At 38.7% G+C, this 20,031-nt stretch overlaps 1 protein-coding gene across 11 annotated transcripts in view; it reads right to left on the bottom strand.

The window, feature by feature from the left end:
* Positions 1 to 275: 275 nt before the first annotated feature.
* Positions 276 to 20,031, bottom strand: part of LOC128211208 (uncharacterized) — a 51,345-nt gene continuing 31,589 nt past the window's right edge. For 8 of the 11 annotated variants that reach the window (XM_052915732.1, XM_052915724.1, XM_052915723.1 and 5 more), the window contains 9 exons: positions 16,530 to 16,678; positions 10,240 to 10,356; positions 9,533 to 9,766; positions 7,790 to 7,829; positions 7,340 to 7,408; positions 4,672 to 5,984; positions 4,342 to 4,374; positions 3,443 to 3,514; positions 276 to 3,164 (listed from right to left, as the gene is read on the bottom strand). In XM_052915732.1, coding sequence (XP_052771692.1) covers positions 991 to 3,164; positions 3,443 to 3,514; positions 4,342 to 4,374; positions 4,672 to 5,984; positions 7,340 to 7,408; positions 7,790 to 7,829; positions 9,533 to 9,766; positions 10,240 to 10,356; positions 16,530 to 16,656 — 4,179 coding nt within the window. In that variant the 5' untranslated portion in view covers positions 16,657 to 16,678 and the 3' untranslated portion in view covers positions 276 to 990. Of the gene's footprint in view, positions 3,165 to 3,442; positions 3,515 to 4,341; positions 4,375 to 4,671; positions 5,985 to 7,339; positions 7,409 to 7,789; positions 7,830 to 9,532; positions 9,767 to 10,239; positions 10,357 to 16,529; positions 16,679 to 17,168; positions 17,300 to 18,269; positions 18,320 to 20,031 lie in introns of those variants that run through there. The other 3 variants (XM_052915731.1, XM_052915729.1, XM_052915722.1) reach the window with 3 other exon arrangements.

Below are 20,031 nucleotides of genomic sequence, written 5' to 3' on the forward strand. Positions count from 1 at the left end.
AATGACCCTTGAAATGAAATGTTGTCCTTTTATACGTAGTGGTAACGTACCATACAAATTCTGTGTTGCAAAATACGTAGTTTTTGTGAACATTCTTCATGACATTTAATCGGTTTAAGAATTTTTTTCTTCTGAATTATGTTGCTATACCATGCTCAAGTAAAAGGCATTTTGACTACTGACAGAGCTGTTATCTTGGCGTGTACATACATGTGTCTTGCACGCGCCACTCCGTCTTCTCGTGTGGAACATTTGGCAAATGAACAGGCAAATGCTCTATATCGTGGTGTTTTATTATCATTTATCACAGAAAAGTAAGAAATAAAACTATACAAAATATGTGTTCTAACATAAAGCAATAAATTTTAAATACAATTTAGTACTTTGCATGACGATGGTATATCCACACTGACAATAAATACACACAAATCATGGATTCTCTATAATGAGTTCAGCACTTTTGATTCAATATATATGTTTTATAAAATCTATATATCTCTAATAACATATAACATTTTCTTAAGTACAGTAACTAATACTAAAACACAAATAAGGTAAATGTAAATAAATCCTATGTCTTTATTAAATCTACATATCACATGCATTATGCTTAAACTACATTAAGCATTTGCATCGTCGTTTTCGATTTGATCATTTGAAAGCCAACAAATAATAAAATTATAGAGATATCCTTTCCAGTGATCCTAAATCATCAAACGCAAAAGTGAATAACACGTTCATTGGTTGTTTTTATATACTTTGGCAGTGTTTATAGAGAGCATACATGTCATTATGCATTCAAACCCATTACGGAGCACACCCATGTTCCGTAAAAAGACGTTTGAATAACAGTGCAATGACACAGACCGCACGCGTAAATGTGAATGGTTGCTCTATGATCTTTAATAATTTCTACCACGTTCTCGATCTGATTTTACCTTAATTTGAACATTACATTGAACAGCATACAACATGCAGTTTAATATGAGACTAATCGCGATCTGAATCACTGTTAACACTAAGATCGTATCTTTTCTGCATTCGCGTAAAGATATCTTCATCCTCGTCGTCCGTATCCAAATTAGAATCCAATAACGATCTATCATCTGTTCTGCCGACCTTTGGGCTGGGCTGACGAATATACTTATTCACCAAATCTCGCCATTGACTCGCCGCGGGTGCCACTTCAGTCACCTTCTCCTCTTCTTGGACACTGACCTCCCATTTACCGTTTTTCTTCTGTATATCTGGAAACCGAGAAGGTGTAACAGCATGCTTCCTTTCTCTAGATGTAGACTTCTTTCTTGCGCGTTCGCCAGAAGTTGACCTTTTTCTCCCTCTTCCTTTTCTACCGCTGGAACTCGATCGTTTGCGCGTCCCAGGACTCTTTGAACGCCGACCGGTTGATTTCTTAGGTTTACCCGCGTTTTTTTTCTCGTATTCATCGCGATTCATTTTAATATCCCCATTAACCGCGGTTCGGCCATCCCCTATCGGCGTTCGCGATCGCGATGGACGAGTCTGATTTGTCTGTCCAGAATCTTTAGACAATCTTTTAAGTTTTGGATTTGAGACTAGTGTTTGTTTATTTCTGTCTTGGTACGTTATCTTTTTAGAAACTAATGCATCATTGTCTAAGTTTTTTGTCGGTTCATTCTGTTTCTGAGGTACCTTTTTAACTTGATTGGGATGAGCACCATGCCCTCTTTCATATTCATGCTCGACTACTTTCTCAGTAACTCTTTTATTAACATTATGCGTTACTGAAGTTTTTGGCACTGGCTTATCACTTGTAGTTGATTTTGCATATGGGGAAGCATGTCCATTCATATTTCTATAATCAGACTGAACCGGAGTCTCGCTTCGGTGCGGATTATCTACAACACTAACCCTTTTGGGTTGTTTTTCGCTTTCTCTCAACGAACCATTAGCACCAGTTGGGGTGTTTTTCGAAACGAGGATACTTGATGGTTTCTTGTTTTGCGATTGACTACCCATCACTGAGGACCTGCCCGCGCTTATTGTCTCTCTCGATGCATTAACAGATGGGGTCTTTTTAGTTACCGAATCTTCATGAAAGCTTCTGTTTACTTCATTTACAGCATCAATGGCTGTAACGTCACTGTGACTTTTCTCCTCGTCATCATCACCTGTCTGTGTGAGAAAGACTGCACTTGAATTGTCCTTTGGCGCAGTTCTAGAATCGGTGTTAGAGGGAGTCCGTTTGTTTTCTTGGGTAACAGTTGTTGTTGTAGTTGTAACCGTGGTTTTATTTGAAGTGTTCGTAGCAACACTAGCATCGTTATTTGCAAAACTAGTCCTTGACGGCGCTCTTTTTGCATTTTTATTTTCTTTACTTGCTAGTTGCTCGCTAATTCGTGATGGTGCGCGACTTGCTTGCTTTGTATCTAAGGAAAGATTCTTGTCTTTTGTTGGTGATTCAGAGTGTGAAGGCAGTTTTGATTCCTGTCTAAATGAGGCTTTTGAAACACGACTGGGTGTTCGACTTGGAATTCGTTTAGTAGTGGAATCAGACTTTTGGTTCATAGAGCCCATCTGAGTCTCTGTATGATCAAGATAAACATTGCCTTCGTTAACTTTCCACTTGCTCGCTGTACTAACTGTATCATCGTCTTTCTTTCCACCAGTGTGCGTTGTTTTAGTTACTTTTGTAACAGTGGTCTTTGTAACATTTTTCTGCACCGGGGAATCCGGAGGCGTCCGCATACTTCGTCCGATAGGTCGAGCATTTTCTTCGCTCTTAACACTCTCAGATACTTTCGAAGAATACCCTTCATCGGGCGACTTATCGGAATGAGCGGTGAACTTTTGGACATTATTACTACGGTTAAGAGTGTCACTGTCTTTCAACAAATTCTCTTTCATCGTTTCAAACGAAGTAGCTTGATAGCGTTCCTTGCGGCGAGTACTTATAATATCTTTGATGTTCTTGGAAGGCGCTGGTTTACGAGATCCCGTTGTTCTCGAAGTCCCACTAACCCCCGTGTGACCTGATTTCGTCGTGGTTGTCATTGATGACCGATCGTCGCGATCGCTTCTCACGTCACGGGATCTGCGGTGTTGTGGGCGTGGCCTAGCTGGGCGTTGTCGGTCACGTGGTTTAGGACGAATGCGCTCAGGCTCATCGTCAATGTCTTCGTTGTCTATAAGTAAACAGTCATATATATATATAGTTAACCATATAAAAGAGAGAGAGAGAGAGAGAGAGAGAGAGAGAGAGGTCAATTATGAGTTATTCATCTTAAAACAGTTTAAGTATTTTTTTTATTTTCTTTATTTGAGATATCCCCAAACGCAAGAATGTCCTAGTTCGACACTCAAACGCAAACTGTATCAAACGCACATCCTTGCGAATCACACGGCCAATCTGCTCACATGTTTGTGTGATTCTGTTGACGTTGTAACGCCCTAAGGTACGTACCTGACTGGTCAAGTATACGTTTCGCCTCCCGCATAATGGCATCAACGTTCTGCTTCTTGCGTTTGGGCTGACCTACAACATGAACAAAGGTGTTTCATCCACCATCCACCAGGCATATAATTGATGTTACATGTAATGTTGGTATATTTTAAAGCTTTGTATATGAACTATAAGTGCAAATATAAGAGTATATTTGAGAGTATAAAGAGTATAGTCCGACTTTGAAATAAATACATGAATACCGAGCAATACGTTCTTGGCGATATTAAATACAAATAATCTTAAACTACTTTCTCAAAAACAACAAGGTAACACGAAACGATACGTTTTAAAAAAAGTATTTGTTTTATAAGATGTTGATGTTATAAGGAGCTACAGGCGTTGTAAATAGTGCAACAAAAATGCCGCAAGGATACATAATCTCGATATCATATCCAGATACCTGAACCTGGCGTTACTTCCCTTGCAAAGTGGAAGGTAACAAGAAACCAAACTTTCTTAAAAATTGTTAGACAAAACATATAAACATAGAAGGATTTAAAGATCTCTAACAGGTTGTTTCGTTGTATGACTTTATAACTTAAAGTTAATAAAAACTTCTAGACTCAGCAACCTCCAATGCACTAACATGATACTACATCTATTGAACACTGAGAAATGAATGAGTTATCCATTGAAAATATTGCACTAGCATTAGAATTAATTCGTGGATTTTTATAGTCCGTTGATCATGAATTACTGAAATTGACCACATTTGTTAGTATACAACAGCCAACACACAATCTGCTTCTATCAAAATTAAATGCACACATGATCAAAAGCTTTGAACGAATCTGATTAGAAATGACATTTAGTTCTAAGCATTCTGCACTAAATAAAGCCTCTGTTAGAATTCAAACCTGGAATTGATTTCTGTTGGTAGTTTTCTTCAGCTAAAACATCACAAGCAACATATGTATTTCTCAAACTTTTTATGCATTACAAAACACTTATATAATTATTTCAGCAATATTTGTAATATTGAATTTGTGTTGGAATAACTTTCATTTACTGGTAGTTTGGTTTCTCGGCAAAAATCAAAAAGGATTACCATTTCCATATACATATTTTCCTCCTTAAAAATCTATAGTCTGAGAATTGTTCCGATTGTCTTGACTGAGTATATTTACATCGTGTGCGATTCCTAGGCGCGAATATTCTGTTGACGAAATCGAAATAATTGTACTCACCTTGCTCATCTTCCGTATCAATGTAGACGGTGTCAATTCCTTCAAACTTCATTGGTTTCCCTCCAGCCTTATACTCGGGGCCCATATTGTATTTGAACATGCTTGAGAACTTTTTCTGGTTCAGTTTTTGACGTCGATTTGGCGTCAACGCATACATTTGACGTTGACTTCTTGCATAGGGGTTAGCATGATGCGGACGTCCGCGTGAAATATTGTTTGGAAGTCCATAGTCCTGTCTATTACTATACTCCGATTCGACAACCTTTGAGGTCACGTACTGTGTCATGAAACGTCGCCATGAGTCTTCCTCGAACTTTTTGCGTACACGTTTTAATTGATCACGTTGTCGTAGCTTGGCCTCGAACGTTCGCCGCTCCCGATCTGCCAACAGTTCATACTGATGCTGCATATCATCCATTTGAACCCGCGCAAGTTTCTCAAAGAAACGTTTTTCTCGTTCTTCGCGCGGTGATGCGCCGTAAACTTTATTAATGTGTCTATAAACCACGCCTTGTAACCTACTATGTACGAACGCCTTCCTTTGCGGTGGCGCGACAGTCTTTACTTTCTTATACACGCTAACTCTACGAGATTTTGGCCGTGTACTTGACTTAACTCTATTTCTGCCCCAATTGCCTACGTCAACGCCCGTGTAAGCTCTGTGGATAGTTTTAGGCTCCGTAACTCTTGGGTGAAACGTTAACTCGCGAATTTGTTCCGGTCTCATTTTCATATAGTCTCTAAAGTATTCTATTTTTTCTTCATCTGTCATTTCATTAAATGTCTTAGAATGTAAATCCGCACCGTGCTTGTACTCATATTCGTGCATAAACGCTTCATCCATAATTTCACCCTCTTCAGTGTCATACGCTTTCATAGTTTTCGGATCTACAATAGTAACCTCCCTTCGTTTCCGGTCCGACATTTCTAATGGCGGGACTTGCGAAATTTCCATTGACGTTTTAGACTTCATCGCTGGCTGTAAGGAACTGGCTGCTGGATTTTGTTTACTCGACTTAATAGTTGACCAACTTTTGTCAGTTTTCTCGGAAGTTGCTCTGCGCGGCGATGCTTCGATTGTAATTTCGCGCTCCTTCTCTTTTTGTCTCTGATTTTCCAGTTGTCGTTCTTTCTGCTCGCGGGCGCGCTTCCGGTCCGCCTCCGCCTGCTGTTGCCTGACGGTCAACACGTGACGCGGATCCGGTTCCGGTGACGGCTGACGTGTGGGTTCCGCCGTCTTTAGCGGAACTGTCACTGAAGGAAGCCTTGGAGGTTCGGCCGGCCCGTGGTCATCTGGCGGTAACTTCCGGTAACTTCAAATATAACGGCTTTCTATAGCATTATCGAAAAACTGTATCCAAATAGCAAGCATAATTTAAGTTACAGATTTGGAAATAAAAATGAAAATATTAAAGTTTTCAAATTATTTTCAAATGAATGTACCTATATTTACACTAGGTGCTCAATTATTTGCTCTTTAAATTTTGTAAACATTCAACTTAAATATTGGTGCGAGTAATAGGTACTGTTCCATACGTTAATATAGGTAGTATTAATAATAAACGCATTCATGACGTGTCAGAATGGGGGTGTACGTTTAATTTACGACGCCATCGGGAATTCATCCATCGGCGTCATTAGCATACGGGACAGCTAAATTTTCATTTTTCATGACCAAAACGGCGGTTTACATATCCTTTCTCCGCTGAAAAGGATACCTACATAATGTTTGGTTTAACAACATCAACGTTTTACCTCATAATGGATTCAATACCTGAGATATAATAGCAAATGCGATCCAAGCAAGACGCACATGAGTCAATTTTGCCACAACCAATCGAAGTACATAATAAGTGTATAATTAATAGTGGAATGGTAAATATTTATGTGGGCTGACGCCTAGGTGCAATATTTCCACAGTGATTGGCCTCTGAGCTAGGAGCATCGTGACTTATCTCCACAAAAGGTGATTTGCACAGTGCCCACGTATACTATACTTCTGTATTTATATATGATTTATTTTAATTAAACATGATTGGACTTGGAAGCTTTCAGATCGATATGCATGGATATTCATTATTTGGTATGGAATTGTTGAACACGTTGAGTGCAAACCATGTTCAAAAGATTTAGCTAAATAAAAAATGATTACTCACAAAGAGAAAGGCATTTTAACTCAAAAGCTAAGAACTATATACGTATATTGTTAATCGGTTTTCGTTTCGAACATTTCTTTTCTGTCCATTGTTTCGCAGTATCAATATTACAATGGAAGTTACAGGGACAAGCCAAGGATACCCCCGTCCCCGCCCCCCTAAAAAATCCAACAACAAAACAATGATTTTTGAGATTGTTGTTATTTAAGAATTCGACGTTTTAAATCCACGATTTAAGAGGTAGCTTGGTTCACATACCAGCGACTCGTTAGAGGGGGCGCAGCATCGAATGTTCACCTCACCTTCGAATCCACAAAGGATATACCATAAAAATGTCGAAAATTGTGTTACTTCCCCCACCCCACCCCACCTCACGACTAAAAGCTGTTTAAGGCTGAGTATAATGCATTATGGTGTCATATTTTCATATGTTTTTCTGATTTCTCATTCGCACACAGACGTTTGACCCCCGCCCCCTCGCCTCCCTGAATCCGCTAGTGCATAGTGCATACCCTTGTTTTGCTGTAGATGTTTCCTTCCCTCCACCCGCCACGTCGACGCTTTTGGTAAATGTTTCGGACCTGTTAGGAAGAAGATTATCAAAATGATTAGTTCAACCTTTATGGGTATTATGATTTCGAAAGTATATCCAATCTCATTAAAATCAGATCACCAATATTTGTTTCACGACGTTACGCCACGATGTTACGCCACGACGTTACGCGTACTGTATACAAAGCGTATTGAAATTAATCTCGATACGAATTAGGTTATATGGACAAAAAACCGCCCGTCTTATAATTAGTTGTGTAAATAAAAACTGTGTTTATTAATAATAACTAATGTAAACATTTCTCACCATGGTTTGTTAAAGAATGAGCAAAAATACGTTTGATACAAAAATGCTGTTTGAAAAGAAATGGGAGATCCTCGTTTTCGAGTATGAAATGGAAAGCACTCACCGTTTTCGGTCATCTTGTTGTGTACTGCGACCGGCCGCGCCTGAAATTGAAATACGAATACGTTCAATATCCTCCTCAAAACTCACTACATCATCAAAGAGCTTCCGAGACGCCGCCGACATCCGGCCGGAAGAAACTCTCCGGTCGCTCATGTAGCGGCTAAAGCGAACTTTGTTTATCGCATATCCGAACCTACGAGCGTGGTGTGGCGGCGCAACTTCCGTCACGCCGTCCTTAAAGCGCGATGCCTGCTGTACCGAATACGCGTTTGCTAGGTATAAACTGTCCATTTTTGAGAATTAAATAATTTTTGGCACACTAAAGTAAGGTGTAATTGGCACAAAAAAGTAAATGCTATAAAGTAATGTTCTATTCCTTTCCATCACATCCTATAGCGTTACTCCTAAGACTTCCCGCGGGTTTGTACAAACTCCAGTGTATTCATGTTACTCACTTATTCATGCGTTTTTATAAGTTTTAATAAATACTGTTTGTACGATTTCTGCCCGGACCCGAGGCGATTAGAAAGTTCTACTGTCACTATTTACAGGAACAATAGTGTTTTTTCAAGCCTGTAGTTAAATTTCACATGTATGCGCTTGTAATTAAACGCATTCATTCCAACAGTTTTTACGATTAAGTTATCACATTCAACATATTTCCAGATATAACTTTACATTCCTTCCAATCTTTGAGCCACGCGCTAAAAGTATCCGAATTTATTCGACCTTAACATTTTATTTGTCTTTATTCGGTTATTGAATACACCGATGGTTATCTAAAACCAAAGGTAGCCCGTAATTTGTGATCATTTACACTCATCAAAACATCGAATGATTAATTAAAGCCATCCCGCTTCTATTCTTAAGCACAATAGAGTATTTTAAGTACAATTTTCGTCCATGTACATATAACAGGTCTGTAAACGTTCAGTTGTCATGACTTTCGCCAAATCATTTCTTCCCTTGCTAGTTTATTGACTATTTATAATTTGTTATTTATATGTTTGCCGTTAAGGTCGACTATTGTGTTAGTTTACAGCCGAAATGTGCCGCTGCCGTTTATATTCGAAATAGCAAAATTGGCGGCAATTAAAATTCTGTTACATTGTTCGATTGATATTATCTTTTTAAGAAAGCTTCGTAAAGTTCTCACCTTGATATCACCAGGGTTAAAACTATTGTTATTAATATTTAGTATTCTTAACGTTGTTCTGATCGGGAAAAAATGTGGAATAGGCTAGGAGAGTAATTTGCGTTTCATTTTCTATTTAAATACACAATGGCCTGTCTGCGTGTTTGAAAAGGTTTATCATAAGTGGTAATTGAAAATGTCTTTCAAAGCTTACATCGATCCATGCTTTGTCTGTAATTCACTACTTAATACAAAAAAAATATTCAAGGTCACGTGCACTATTTTAAGCCCGATATGTCAAGTCGTTGTTCTTAAAGAAGCAATTAACAAACTATAGGAAAAGTTTTGATGAAACGTGCAACTATGTGTACTTTTGCATTCTTCATAAAACAGCATTGAAACAAACACCGAAAAAAATAATTACCATGATGTACAGTATTAAAATATGCTGGCTGACTAATACAGATTGATGCTTAAATAATTTTATCAAAATATGAGGAATTGACAGCACGCTACTTCGTTAAAAATCCATGTTTTACAAGAAAACATAGACAAATATAAGTTATCTGAACTTGAACGTTGGCGGGATTATACACCCACTCGATTTACCTGGCATGTTTACAGACTTCCTTTCCTCGCGAGCTGCCACCGTTCGCTTTCCGTCATCCTTCGCACCAGCTGCCGTTGTTCTTCCACTACCGTCTGAATTTGTCTTCACATCCGGTTGGGGTTTCCGTTCTCGCTCTTTTTCTATTGGAGATATTTTGGCCATTTCCGGTTTCTGTGGCTGTTGCTGTTTGACTGGCAGATGCTCTTGGCTCGGTTTATGATTTACTGAGGTGGCTAAAAGAAGGAAACATTTATTTTGTATAATAAAATTCCGTTCCTAGACGAAACAACACCACTCTGATTTTTTTAAAGTAGTTTCATTGAAAACAAAACAATCCCAAGTTTTTCACAAAATAATCTGCCTTGGTATTCAAATAAAAGATACAGCGAGACGCCCTCTTGATCGTTGTCATACTGTCCAAAATCTACCGTCGGCACCCTCGGTACACATTCAGTTTACATGATGAGGCGTGGAGCGTAATCGGGCAGCGGGGGTATCCGACGGTGTTCAAAATCAATTTCATTAAAATCCTATATCTTCGTAAATGATAGTTTTCTAAAGATTTTGCACTTAAGTCAGGTTGGTAATAAATATTCTCTTTGTATTCTTATTTTTGTAATGAAAAGTTCGTTAAACACAATGTTCGAATATCTCTATTAGTATATATCAATAATGAGACAAATTCAAGTGTCCGTTGACAACCTACCGGTAGCAGTTGTTTGTTCCTTGCCAACAAGGTTATTGATCTGGGGCATGGGTTGACAGCCCCCTTGCTGTTCCTTCGATGGTGCCGATGTCGCGTTACGGTCTTCGACCATGGAAGCTGTAAGATAAGACAAGATTAAATAATATAAGACAAGAAACGCTAAGATAAAGAGTTAATCTTGGACGTAGGTTACCGTCCATCTTGCTGTTCTTTGGATGGTGAACATGCCGCGTTACGGTCCTCGACCCTTACGGCTGGAAGATAAGACATGATTAGTGTTAACCTTTGTCGTGGGTTATTTTCCATCTTGTTGTTTGGAGGATGCTGACGTTACGGGCTTCAACCATGGACAGGTGAAGGGCATATAAATCATGACAACATAAGATAAATAAGACAAGATCAGGCAAGGTAAACAAGACAATACCAGGCAAGATGAACAAGAGATGATCAGGCAATGTGAACAAGACAAGACAAGATCAGGCAAGGTAAACAAGACAAGATCATTCAAGGTAAACAAAACAAGATCAGGCAAGGTAAACAAGACAAGACCAGGCAAGGTAAACAAGACAAGATCAGGCAAGGTAAACAAGACAAGACCAGGAAAGGTTAACAAGACAGGATCAGGCAAGGTAAACAAGTCAAGATCAGGCAAGGTAAACAAGTCAAGATCAGGCAAGGTAAACAAGAGACGATAAGGCAAGGTAAAAAAGACAATATCAGGCAAGGTAAACAAAACAAGATCAGGCAAGGTACACAAGACAAGATCAGGCCAGGTAAACAAGTCAAGATCAGGCAAGGTAAACCGTCAAGATCCGGCAAGGTAAACAAGTCAAGATCAGAAAAGGTAAACAAGACATGATAAGGCAAGGTAAAAAAGACAATATCAGACAAGGTAAACAAAACAAGATCAGGCAAGGTAAACAAGACAAGATCAGGTAAGGTTAACAAGACAGGATCAGGCAAGGTAAACAAGTCAAGATCAGGCAATGTAAACAAGTCAAGATCAGGCAAGGTAAACAAGTCAAGATCAGGCAAGGTAAACAAGACATGATAAGGCAAGGTAAAAAAGACAATATCAGGTGAGGTAAACAAAACAAGATCAGGCAAGGTAAACAAGACAAAATCAGGCAAGCTCAACAAGACTAGATCATGTAAGGTTAAAAAGACAAGATCAGGTAAGGTTAACAAGTCAAGATCAGGCAAGTAAACAAGACAGGATCAGGTAAGATAAACAAGACAAGATCAAGCAAGGTAAACAAGACAATACCAGGCAAGGTGAACAAGAGATGATCAGGCAATATGAACAAGACAAGACAAGATCAGGCAAGGTAAACAAGACAAGATCATTCAAGGTAAACAAAACAAGATCAGGCAAGGTAAACAAGACAAGACCAGGCAAGGTAAACAAGACAAGATCAGGCAAGGTAAACAAGACAAGACCAGGAAAGGTTAACAAGACAGGATCAGGCAAGGTAAACAAGTCAAGATCAGGCAAGGTAAACAAGTCAAGATCAGGCAAGGTAAACAAAAGACGATAAGGCAAGGTAAAAAAGACAATATCAGGCAAGGTAAACAAAACAAGATCAGGCAAGGTAAACAAGACAAGATCAGGCCAGGTAAACAAGTCAAGATCAGGCAAGGTAAACCGTCAAGATCAGGCAAGGTAAACATGTCAAGATCAGAAAAGGTAAACAAGACATGATAAGGCAAGGTAAAAAAGACAATATCAGACAAGGTAAACAAAACAAGATCAGGCAAGGTAAACAAGACAAGATCAGGTAAGGTTAACAAGTCAAGATCAGGCAAGGTAAACAAGTCAAGATCAGGCAAGGTAAACAAGTCAAGATCAGGCAAGGTAAACAAGACAAGATCAGGCAAGGTAAACAAGACAATACCAGACAAGGTGAACAAGACAAGATCAGGTAAGGTTAACAAGTCAAGATCAGGCAAGGTAAACAAGTCAAGATCAGGCAAGGTAAACAAGACAATACCAGGCAAGGTAAACAAGACAAGATCAGGTAAGGTTAACAAGTCAAGATCAGGCAAGGTAAACAAGACAAGATCAGGTAAGGTAAACAAGACAAGATCAGGCAAGGTAAACAAGACAATACCAGGCAAGGTAAACAAGACAATACCAGGCAAGGTTAACAAGTCAAGATCAGGCAAGGTAAACAAGTCAAGATCAGGCAAGGTAAACAAGTCAAGATCAGGCAAGGTAAACAAGTCAAGATCAGGCAAGGTAAACAAGTCAAGATCAGGCAAGGTAAACAAGACATGATAAGGCAAGGTAAACAAGACAATACCAGGCAAGGTAAACAAGACAAGATCAGGTAAGGTTAACAAGTCAAGATCAGGCAAGGTAAACAAGACAAGATCAGGTAAGGTAAACAAGTCAAGATCAGGCAAGGTAAACAAGACAAGATCAGGCAAGGTAAACAAGACAATACCAGACAAGGTGAACAAGACAAGATCAGGTAAGGTTAACAAGTCAAGATCAGGCAAGGTAAACAAGTCAAGATCAGGCAAGGTAAACAAGACAATACCAGGCAAGGTAAACAAGACAAGATCAGGTAAGGTTAACAAGTCAAGATCAGGCAAGGTAAACAAGACAAGATCAGGTAAGGTAAACAAGACAAGATCAGGCAAGGTAAACAAGACAATACCAGGCAAGGTAAACAAGACAATACCAGGCAAGGTTAACAAGTCAAGATCAGGCAAGGTAAACAAGTCAAGATCAGGCAAGGTAAACAAGTCAAGATCAGGCAAGGTAAACAAGTCAAGATCAGGCAAGGTAAACAAGTCAAGATCAGAAAAGGTAAACAAGACATGATAAGGCAAGGTAAAAAAGACAATATCAGACAAGGTAAACAAAACAAGATCAGGCAAGGTAAACAAGACAAGATCAGGTAAGGTTAACAAGTCAAGATCAGGCAAGGTAAACAAGTCAAGATCAGGCAAGGTAAACAAGTCAAGATCAGGCAAGGTAAACAAGACAAGATCAGGCAAGGTAAACAAGACAATACCAGACAAGGTGAACAAGACAAGATCAGGTAAGGTTAACAAGTCAAGATCAGGCAAGGTAAACAAGTCAAGATCAGGCAAGGTAAACAAGACAATACCAGGTAAGGTTAACAAGTCAAGATCAGGCAAGGTAAACAAGACAATACCAAGCAAGGTAAACAAGACAAGATCAGGCAAGGTAAACAAGACAATACCAGGCAAGGTAAACAAGACAAGATCAGGTAAGGTTAACAAGTCAAGATCAGGCAAGGTAAACAAGTCAAGATCAGGCAAGGTAAACAAGTCAAGATCAGGCAAGGTAAACAAGTCAAGATCAGGCAAGGTAAACAAGACATGATAAGGCAAGGTAAAAAAGACAATATCAGACAAGGTAAACAAAACAAGATCAGGCAAGGTAAACAAGACAAAATCAGGCAAGCTCAACAAGACTAGATCATGTAAGGTTAAAAAGACAAGATCAGGTAAGGTTAACAAGTCAAGATCAGGCAAGTAAACAAGACAGGATCAGGTAAGATAAACAAGACAAGATCAGGCAAGGTAAAAAAGACAATATCAGGTAAGGTAAACAAGACAAAATCAGGCAAGCTCAACAAGACTAGATCATGTAAGGTTAAAATGACAAGATCAGGTAAGGTTAACAAGTCAAGATCAGGCAAGTAAACAAGACAGGATCAGGTAAGATAAACAAGACAAGATCAGGCAAGGTAAACAAGACAATACCAGGCAAGGTGAACAAGAGATGATCAGGCAATATGAACAAGACAAGACAAGATCAGGCAAGGTAAACAAGACAAGATCATTCAAGGTAAACAAAACAAGATCAGGCAAGGTAAACAAGACAAGACCAGGCAAGGTAAACAAGACAAGATCAGGCAAGGTAAACAAGACAAGATCAGGAAAGGTTAACAAGACAGGATCAGGCAAGGTAAACAAGTCAAGATCAGGCAAGGTAAAGATCAGGCAAGGTAAACAAGAGACGATTAGGCAAGGTAAAAAAGACAATATCAGGCAAGGTAAACAAAACAAGATCAGACAAGGTAAACAAGACAAGATCAGGCAAGGTTAACAAGTCAAGATCAGGCAAGGTAAACAAGTCAAGATCAGGCAAGGTAAACAAGCCAAGATCAGGCAAGGTAAACAAGATATGATAAGGCAAGGTAAAAAGACAATATCAGGCAAGGTAAACAAAACAAGATCAGGCAAGGTAAACAAGACAAGATCAGGTAAGGTTAACAAGACAGGATCAGGCAAGGTAAACAAGTCAAGATCAGGCAAGGTAAATAAGTCAAGATCAGGCAAGGTAAACAAGTCAAGATCAGGCAAGGTAAACAAGACTTGATAAGGCAAGGTAAACAAGTCAAGATCAGGCAAGGTAAACAAAACATGATCAGGCAAGGTAAACAAGACAAGATCAGGTAAGGTTAACAAGACAGGATCAGGTAAGATAAACAAGACAAGATCAGGCAAGGTAAACAAGACAATACCAGGCAAGGTGAACAAGAGATGATCAGGCAAGGTGAACAAGACAAGATCAGGCAAGGTAAACAAGACGAGATCAGGCAAGGTAAGCAAGACAAGATCAGGCAAGGTAAACAAGACAATATCAGGTGAGGTAAAGAAGACAAGATCAGGCAAGGTAAACAAGACAATATCAGGTGATGTAAAGATGACAAGATCAGGCAAGGTAAAGAAGACAAGATCAGACAAGGTAAAAAAGACAGGATCAGGCAATGCAAAGAAGACAATATCAGACAAGGTAAACAAGACATGATCAGGCAATGTGAACAAGACAAAATCAGGCAAGGTAAACAAGACAAGATCAGGCAAGGTAAACAAGACAAGATCAGGCAAGGTAAACAAGACAAGATTGGCCTATATAAAGAGTCTCACGCCCGTCATTGAAGTTCGGCGGTGTGAATAGCATGGAAGTTGAAAGATACGAGAATATAAAAATGTGCTTTAATACTAAGATGAATGGTGTTTATCTGTTATTTTGGCTGAAGACTTTAGTGTGGGGTCTTAGGTGCTGGAAAAACAGATCTTGTTATAATATGAGGAATTCATGAAGAAGAAAGTGTGTTTAAATAGTATTTGATTGTGGTTTCAAAAAACACCTTGTAACGTTGTATCGAATGAATTTGAAGATTGTTATATATCAGTCCTTGTTTACATTGATTGAATGGTATAAAAGAGATCAATAATGAGATATCGAACCTATCTTTTATTTCCAACTTTGTTAGTTCGTGTGGCATCGTTCAAATTTGATCTTTATGTTAACTTTTGCAAATTGTATGTGACAAAACCCCGTCTTTAAATAAAATGGTGTAAATGATACATTCTGACATTGTGATAAAAATCCTTTTTGAAAAACGAAATAAAATTCTCAATGTAGCCTGTTCTATTCAAACTTCTAAATTAATATTGAAACGTGTTATATTTGAAAGATTTGAGGAGTTTTAATATCTTATCGTATTTGATAAAGCTTACATAAATTTGCATAAAGTAATCATGATCATTTCACTCTTTTGCGCAGGTATTCTATGTATAAGCCGACGTATTGAAGAAGATAATAAAATCTATTAAAGAAAAAATGTTGACTCACAAGCGGTCCAATGCCTAACAAATATTTCTACCACGTTTGAGAGTTTTTTCTTTGTTTTTGTCTATATATAAACTCTCATATTGGACCAGTAACAAGTAGGCGGGGCTTATCCGGCCAATGTCTAGCGTGTGGATAAATATCAATGACATTCACTAAAGGGGTGAAAGCGAAAAGGTTCTATCTGCTTCTTTATTTAATGTCACTAAGAACCTTTTCGCATTCACCCCTCGATTAAGTGTACCGCTAGCTTGACAACATGGTAAAGACAGTTACGTTACAGTACCGTCTTCCCTCGTAATTGAAAGTATACACTCACGCTGAAGACCTCATATGTAATCATATTAACTCTGGTTGTGGGTCTAATAATTATAATTTCATGTAATTCAGAAGTCATGAACAAAACGATGAAACATGAAATTCAAAAACAACAAAAACGATATAAGCTGTCTGCATATTCCCAGTCCAAGCTATTGTCGTTTTCACAGGCCGGCGGTCGTTTGGCGATATGCGTTTGTCAGCCAACAAATGACGTGACGTCACACATGATTAAACAGATTTTTAATCGGCGTTGCATACACAAACAATGCGTTAAAAGAAGCTACCGTTATACGAATATACGTGAGATGACCCCTCGACCCCACCCATACACACACACACGCACACTTACCATGTTCCTCTTTCTTAGAAGGCAGTGACTGCAACCGCTTCCCTTTGTCCGCCGCTTTGGGCCGTGCATCATGCCTGGCCGCCACCGGAAACCGTCCGGGCGCTCTATTGAGCGGTCGTCCCTGCATGATCTTCTCATTGTCGATGGATCTGGAACGAGAAATGTTTATTGTTTCGTAAATACTGTTGAGAATACATCTATATAAGCTAACATAAATAACTTTCGGATCCACCTCCTGGGTAGAAGCCAATAGAGCTTTCCTTTGAATGGCCTGTACCTAATTAAGCGGCCGACATCCTGCAACAAAGTCCTCTTTGATTGTTTACGAGTTACTGACGTCTGCCAGTTCTGTCAGGCGCGGATGAGAGAAGGAAAATACACCATTCAGTTGCGTTTTTCCGTCTTTTCAATATGTCGTTGGGACACATAGTGACTTACTACAAATGGCATCTTGCCATTCTACACCCAACCCCACCCCCTTGCTGATAAAAAACGGGCATAAGTGAAATAAACAGTTTTCATGAACTGAAACCTCAATTTTGTCACAAGCACATTTGTTGAACATGCAAACTACACATGTACGTTCACTGCATGCTCGAGATGTACTGAGACTAGTTTTTTTACGCGAACACTACTTACGTTGTCTTAATCCTAGGCAAGGAAACAGTCCGAATAAGCTTTATTTGAGAACTTTTGATAATGAAAGGATATTCACTCATTTCAAAGTATTAAGCACTTTGAGCAACACAAATTTCTCATGAAGTCGAACGCATGTTATTCTGCTCTTAATATCACATTGTCATCAACAAACATTTGAAATCATCAGATTCAAAACAATACCCGTAAAATATAATACGTATATGCAATATAACACATATTTAGAACGAATTTGCAATAGATCCAATTCATAATACAAAAACATAAGATAATATCTACATTTAAGGTTTGAAAAACAATGGTTAAAATTACATTATGTTCACCAAGGTCCTCTTATCATTTTATTTCGACTTGTTGATTAAATGGTCGGCATTCAGGACAATAGAAATGCTCAACAGTATATTAAAATGACCGCGAAAGCGCCAAATATTTTTTGCGTACTTTTTGTTGATATAAACGGAATTAAGAAACTGCCATGAGTTTAGAGCAAATGCCATTCACAGCCCTGAATAGTATTCAAACAACATTAAAACGAGTTTGAAATCGCCGCCAAATTGCGTTGAATTCCTGGAGTCAGAAATTTAGCAGGTAAATGTATAAGTTGACAGTAATTAATAACGTTGAAAAACTCGATAGCTTGGAATAAAACGATCAAATGACATATATCGATGCGTTGATTATCAATTTTATTATAGTAAACCATCACTTCACCGTAATTTATATTATTTTTTTGCAGTGATCGATAACTAGACAAAATTATGATATCTGAGTTGTAATTAATAAACCAGCAATAAATGAATGGTTTAGTTGGAAGATGTCGTTTATCTCGGCATATAACTAATAGCTACTGCACCCACGACCCGAACATTTGGTTTGAACCATGTGTATTTTGTTTTAATCCATATATTAACTCCCGTTATCGGAATGGGAACACGTAGGCGGAGATGAACCGTTCAGTAATGAGCGTGATGCGGATATAACGCCCTTACTTTAAACTGCACTCCAGTTATTGCACGTTGTATTTGACAACCTAATTCAATACAGTTTAGTAACCAACTATCTTCGTAAATATATTATACATACCTTGGCTGTGGGTGCAGTAACATTTACGCTATTTATTGACGAAAACAAAGAAAACAGACACAAACGTTGAATACAAAGTAGGTTTACATTACCCTAACTAAATCTAACTGCATGTAAACATGTACATAACTGCATATGGGTATTTTTTTTAATTTGTATCAACATACATGTACATCGAAATTTGTAATGAAATGTGCACTCATGTCATGTTATAACATGTTGTATCTTAAGTTAATCCCGAAATCAGCTTTAGAAGAAGTGCAGCTAATGGTGCGAAATACAACCTTGCACCTTAGCGCAGACTAGTGTGGGATGAATGAAGTATCACATTTCTGATAGTAATAAGACGGCCTTATGAATGCGAGTGTCGTCGATATTCAAGTTTGTGCTATTGAAATGAATATAGATTAATTTGAATTATTTTACAAAACGAGTCCTGTTAATAGCATGCACGAGATGTCTGAAACATGATATGTTGATTTTATATCCGTAAACAACCAAGCCGTTTCTTTTGTTGGCATGAAGTGTACTTTTATGCTCAAATGACATTAATGCGTTCTCTGTTCTTTTTACTTTTCAATGCGTTTTGTAGTCAATAACGACATGTATGAATCCCACGCTGTGACAAAGTTCAGACATCATTAATGTTAAAATCTTTTATCGAACGTAATTCATTTTGACAGCGGATGGTTTATATGCCTCACCGTGTAACAGGACACCAACCTTTAAAACGTTATGATTATAATCAAACTGCGTATTAAACTCAATTCAATCATAACACTTCATTTACGAATCGTTGTCACATTTAATTTCCTCCCCTTTCTTTACCTTTACTGCAACTTTAAATGGCATTTGAAATGGTATTTGCCCTGAAGTCGAAGCCATCTCACCTCGTTCAGTATGGAAGATTATAATTTCATTAGTAATATACACTACGCCAATAGAAGATTCTGAATCTTTTACATAGCCTCTTACAAAACCAAGCGCCTATTTTCCATCATGTCATAAATTGACTTAATAAGTGAGTTATTTAGTGGTTTGTGCACTCGCATTGACTGGTATAGAGACACTCGCACTGACTGGTATAGAGACACTCTCATTGACTGGTATAGAGACACTCGCATTGACTGGTATAGAGACACTCGCATTGACTGGTATAGAGACACTCGCACTGACTGGTATAGAGACACTCGCATTGACTGGTATAGAGACACTCGCATTGACTGGTATAGAGACACTCGCATTGACTGGTATAGAGACACTCGCATTGACTGGTGTAGAGACACTCGCATTGACTGGTATAGAGACACTCGCATTGACTGGTATAGAGACACTCGCATTGACTGGTATAGAGACACTCGCACTGACTGGTATAGAGACACTCGCACTGACTGGTATAGAGACACTCGCATTGACTGGTGTAGAGACACTCGCACTGACTGGTATAGAGACACTCGCATTGACTGGTGTTGAGACACTCGCACTGACTGGTATAGAGACACTCGCATTGACTGGTACAGAGACACTCGCACTGACTGGTGTTGAGACACTCGCATTGACTGGTGTAGAGACACTCGCATTGACTGGTGTAGAGACACTGGCATTGACTGGTGTAGAGACACTCGCACTGACTGGTATAGAGACACTCGCATTGACTGGTGTAGAGACACTCGCATTGACTGGTGTAGAGACACTCGCATTGACTGGTATAGAGACACTCGCATTGACTGGTGTAGAGACACTCGCATTGACTGGTGTAGAG

The sequence above is a fragment of the Mya arenaria genome, chromosome 12 (genome assembly GCF_026914265.1).
Source record: "Mya arenaria isolate MELC-2E11 chromosome 12, ASM2691426v1".
Lineage (NCBI taxonomy): Eukaryota > Metazoa > Mollusca > Bivalvia > Myida > Myidae > Mya > Mya arenaria.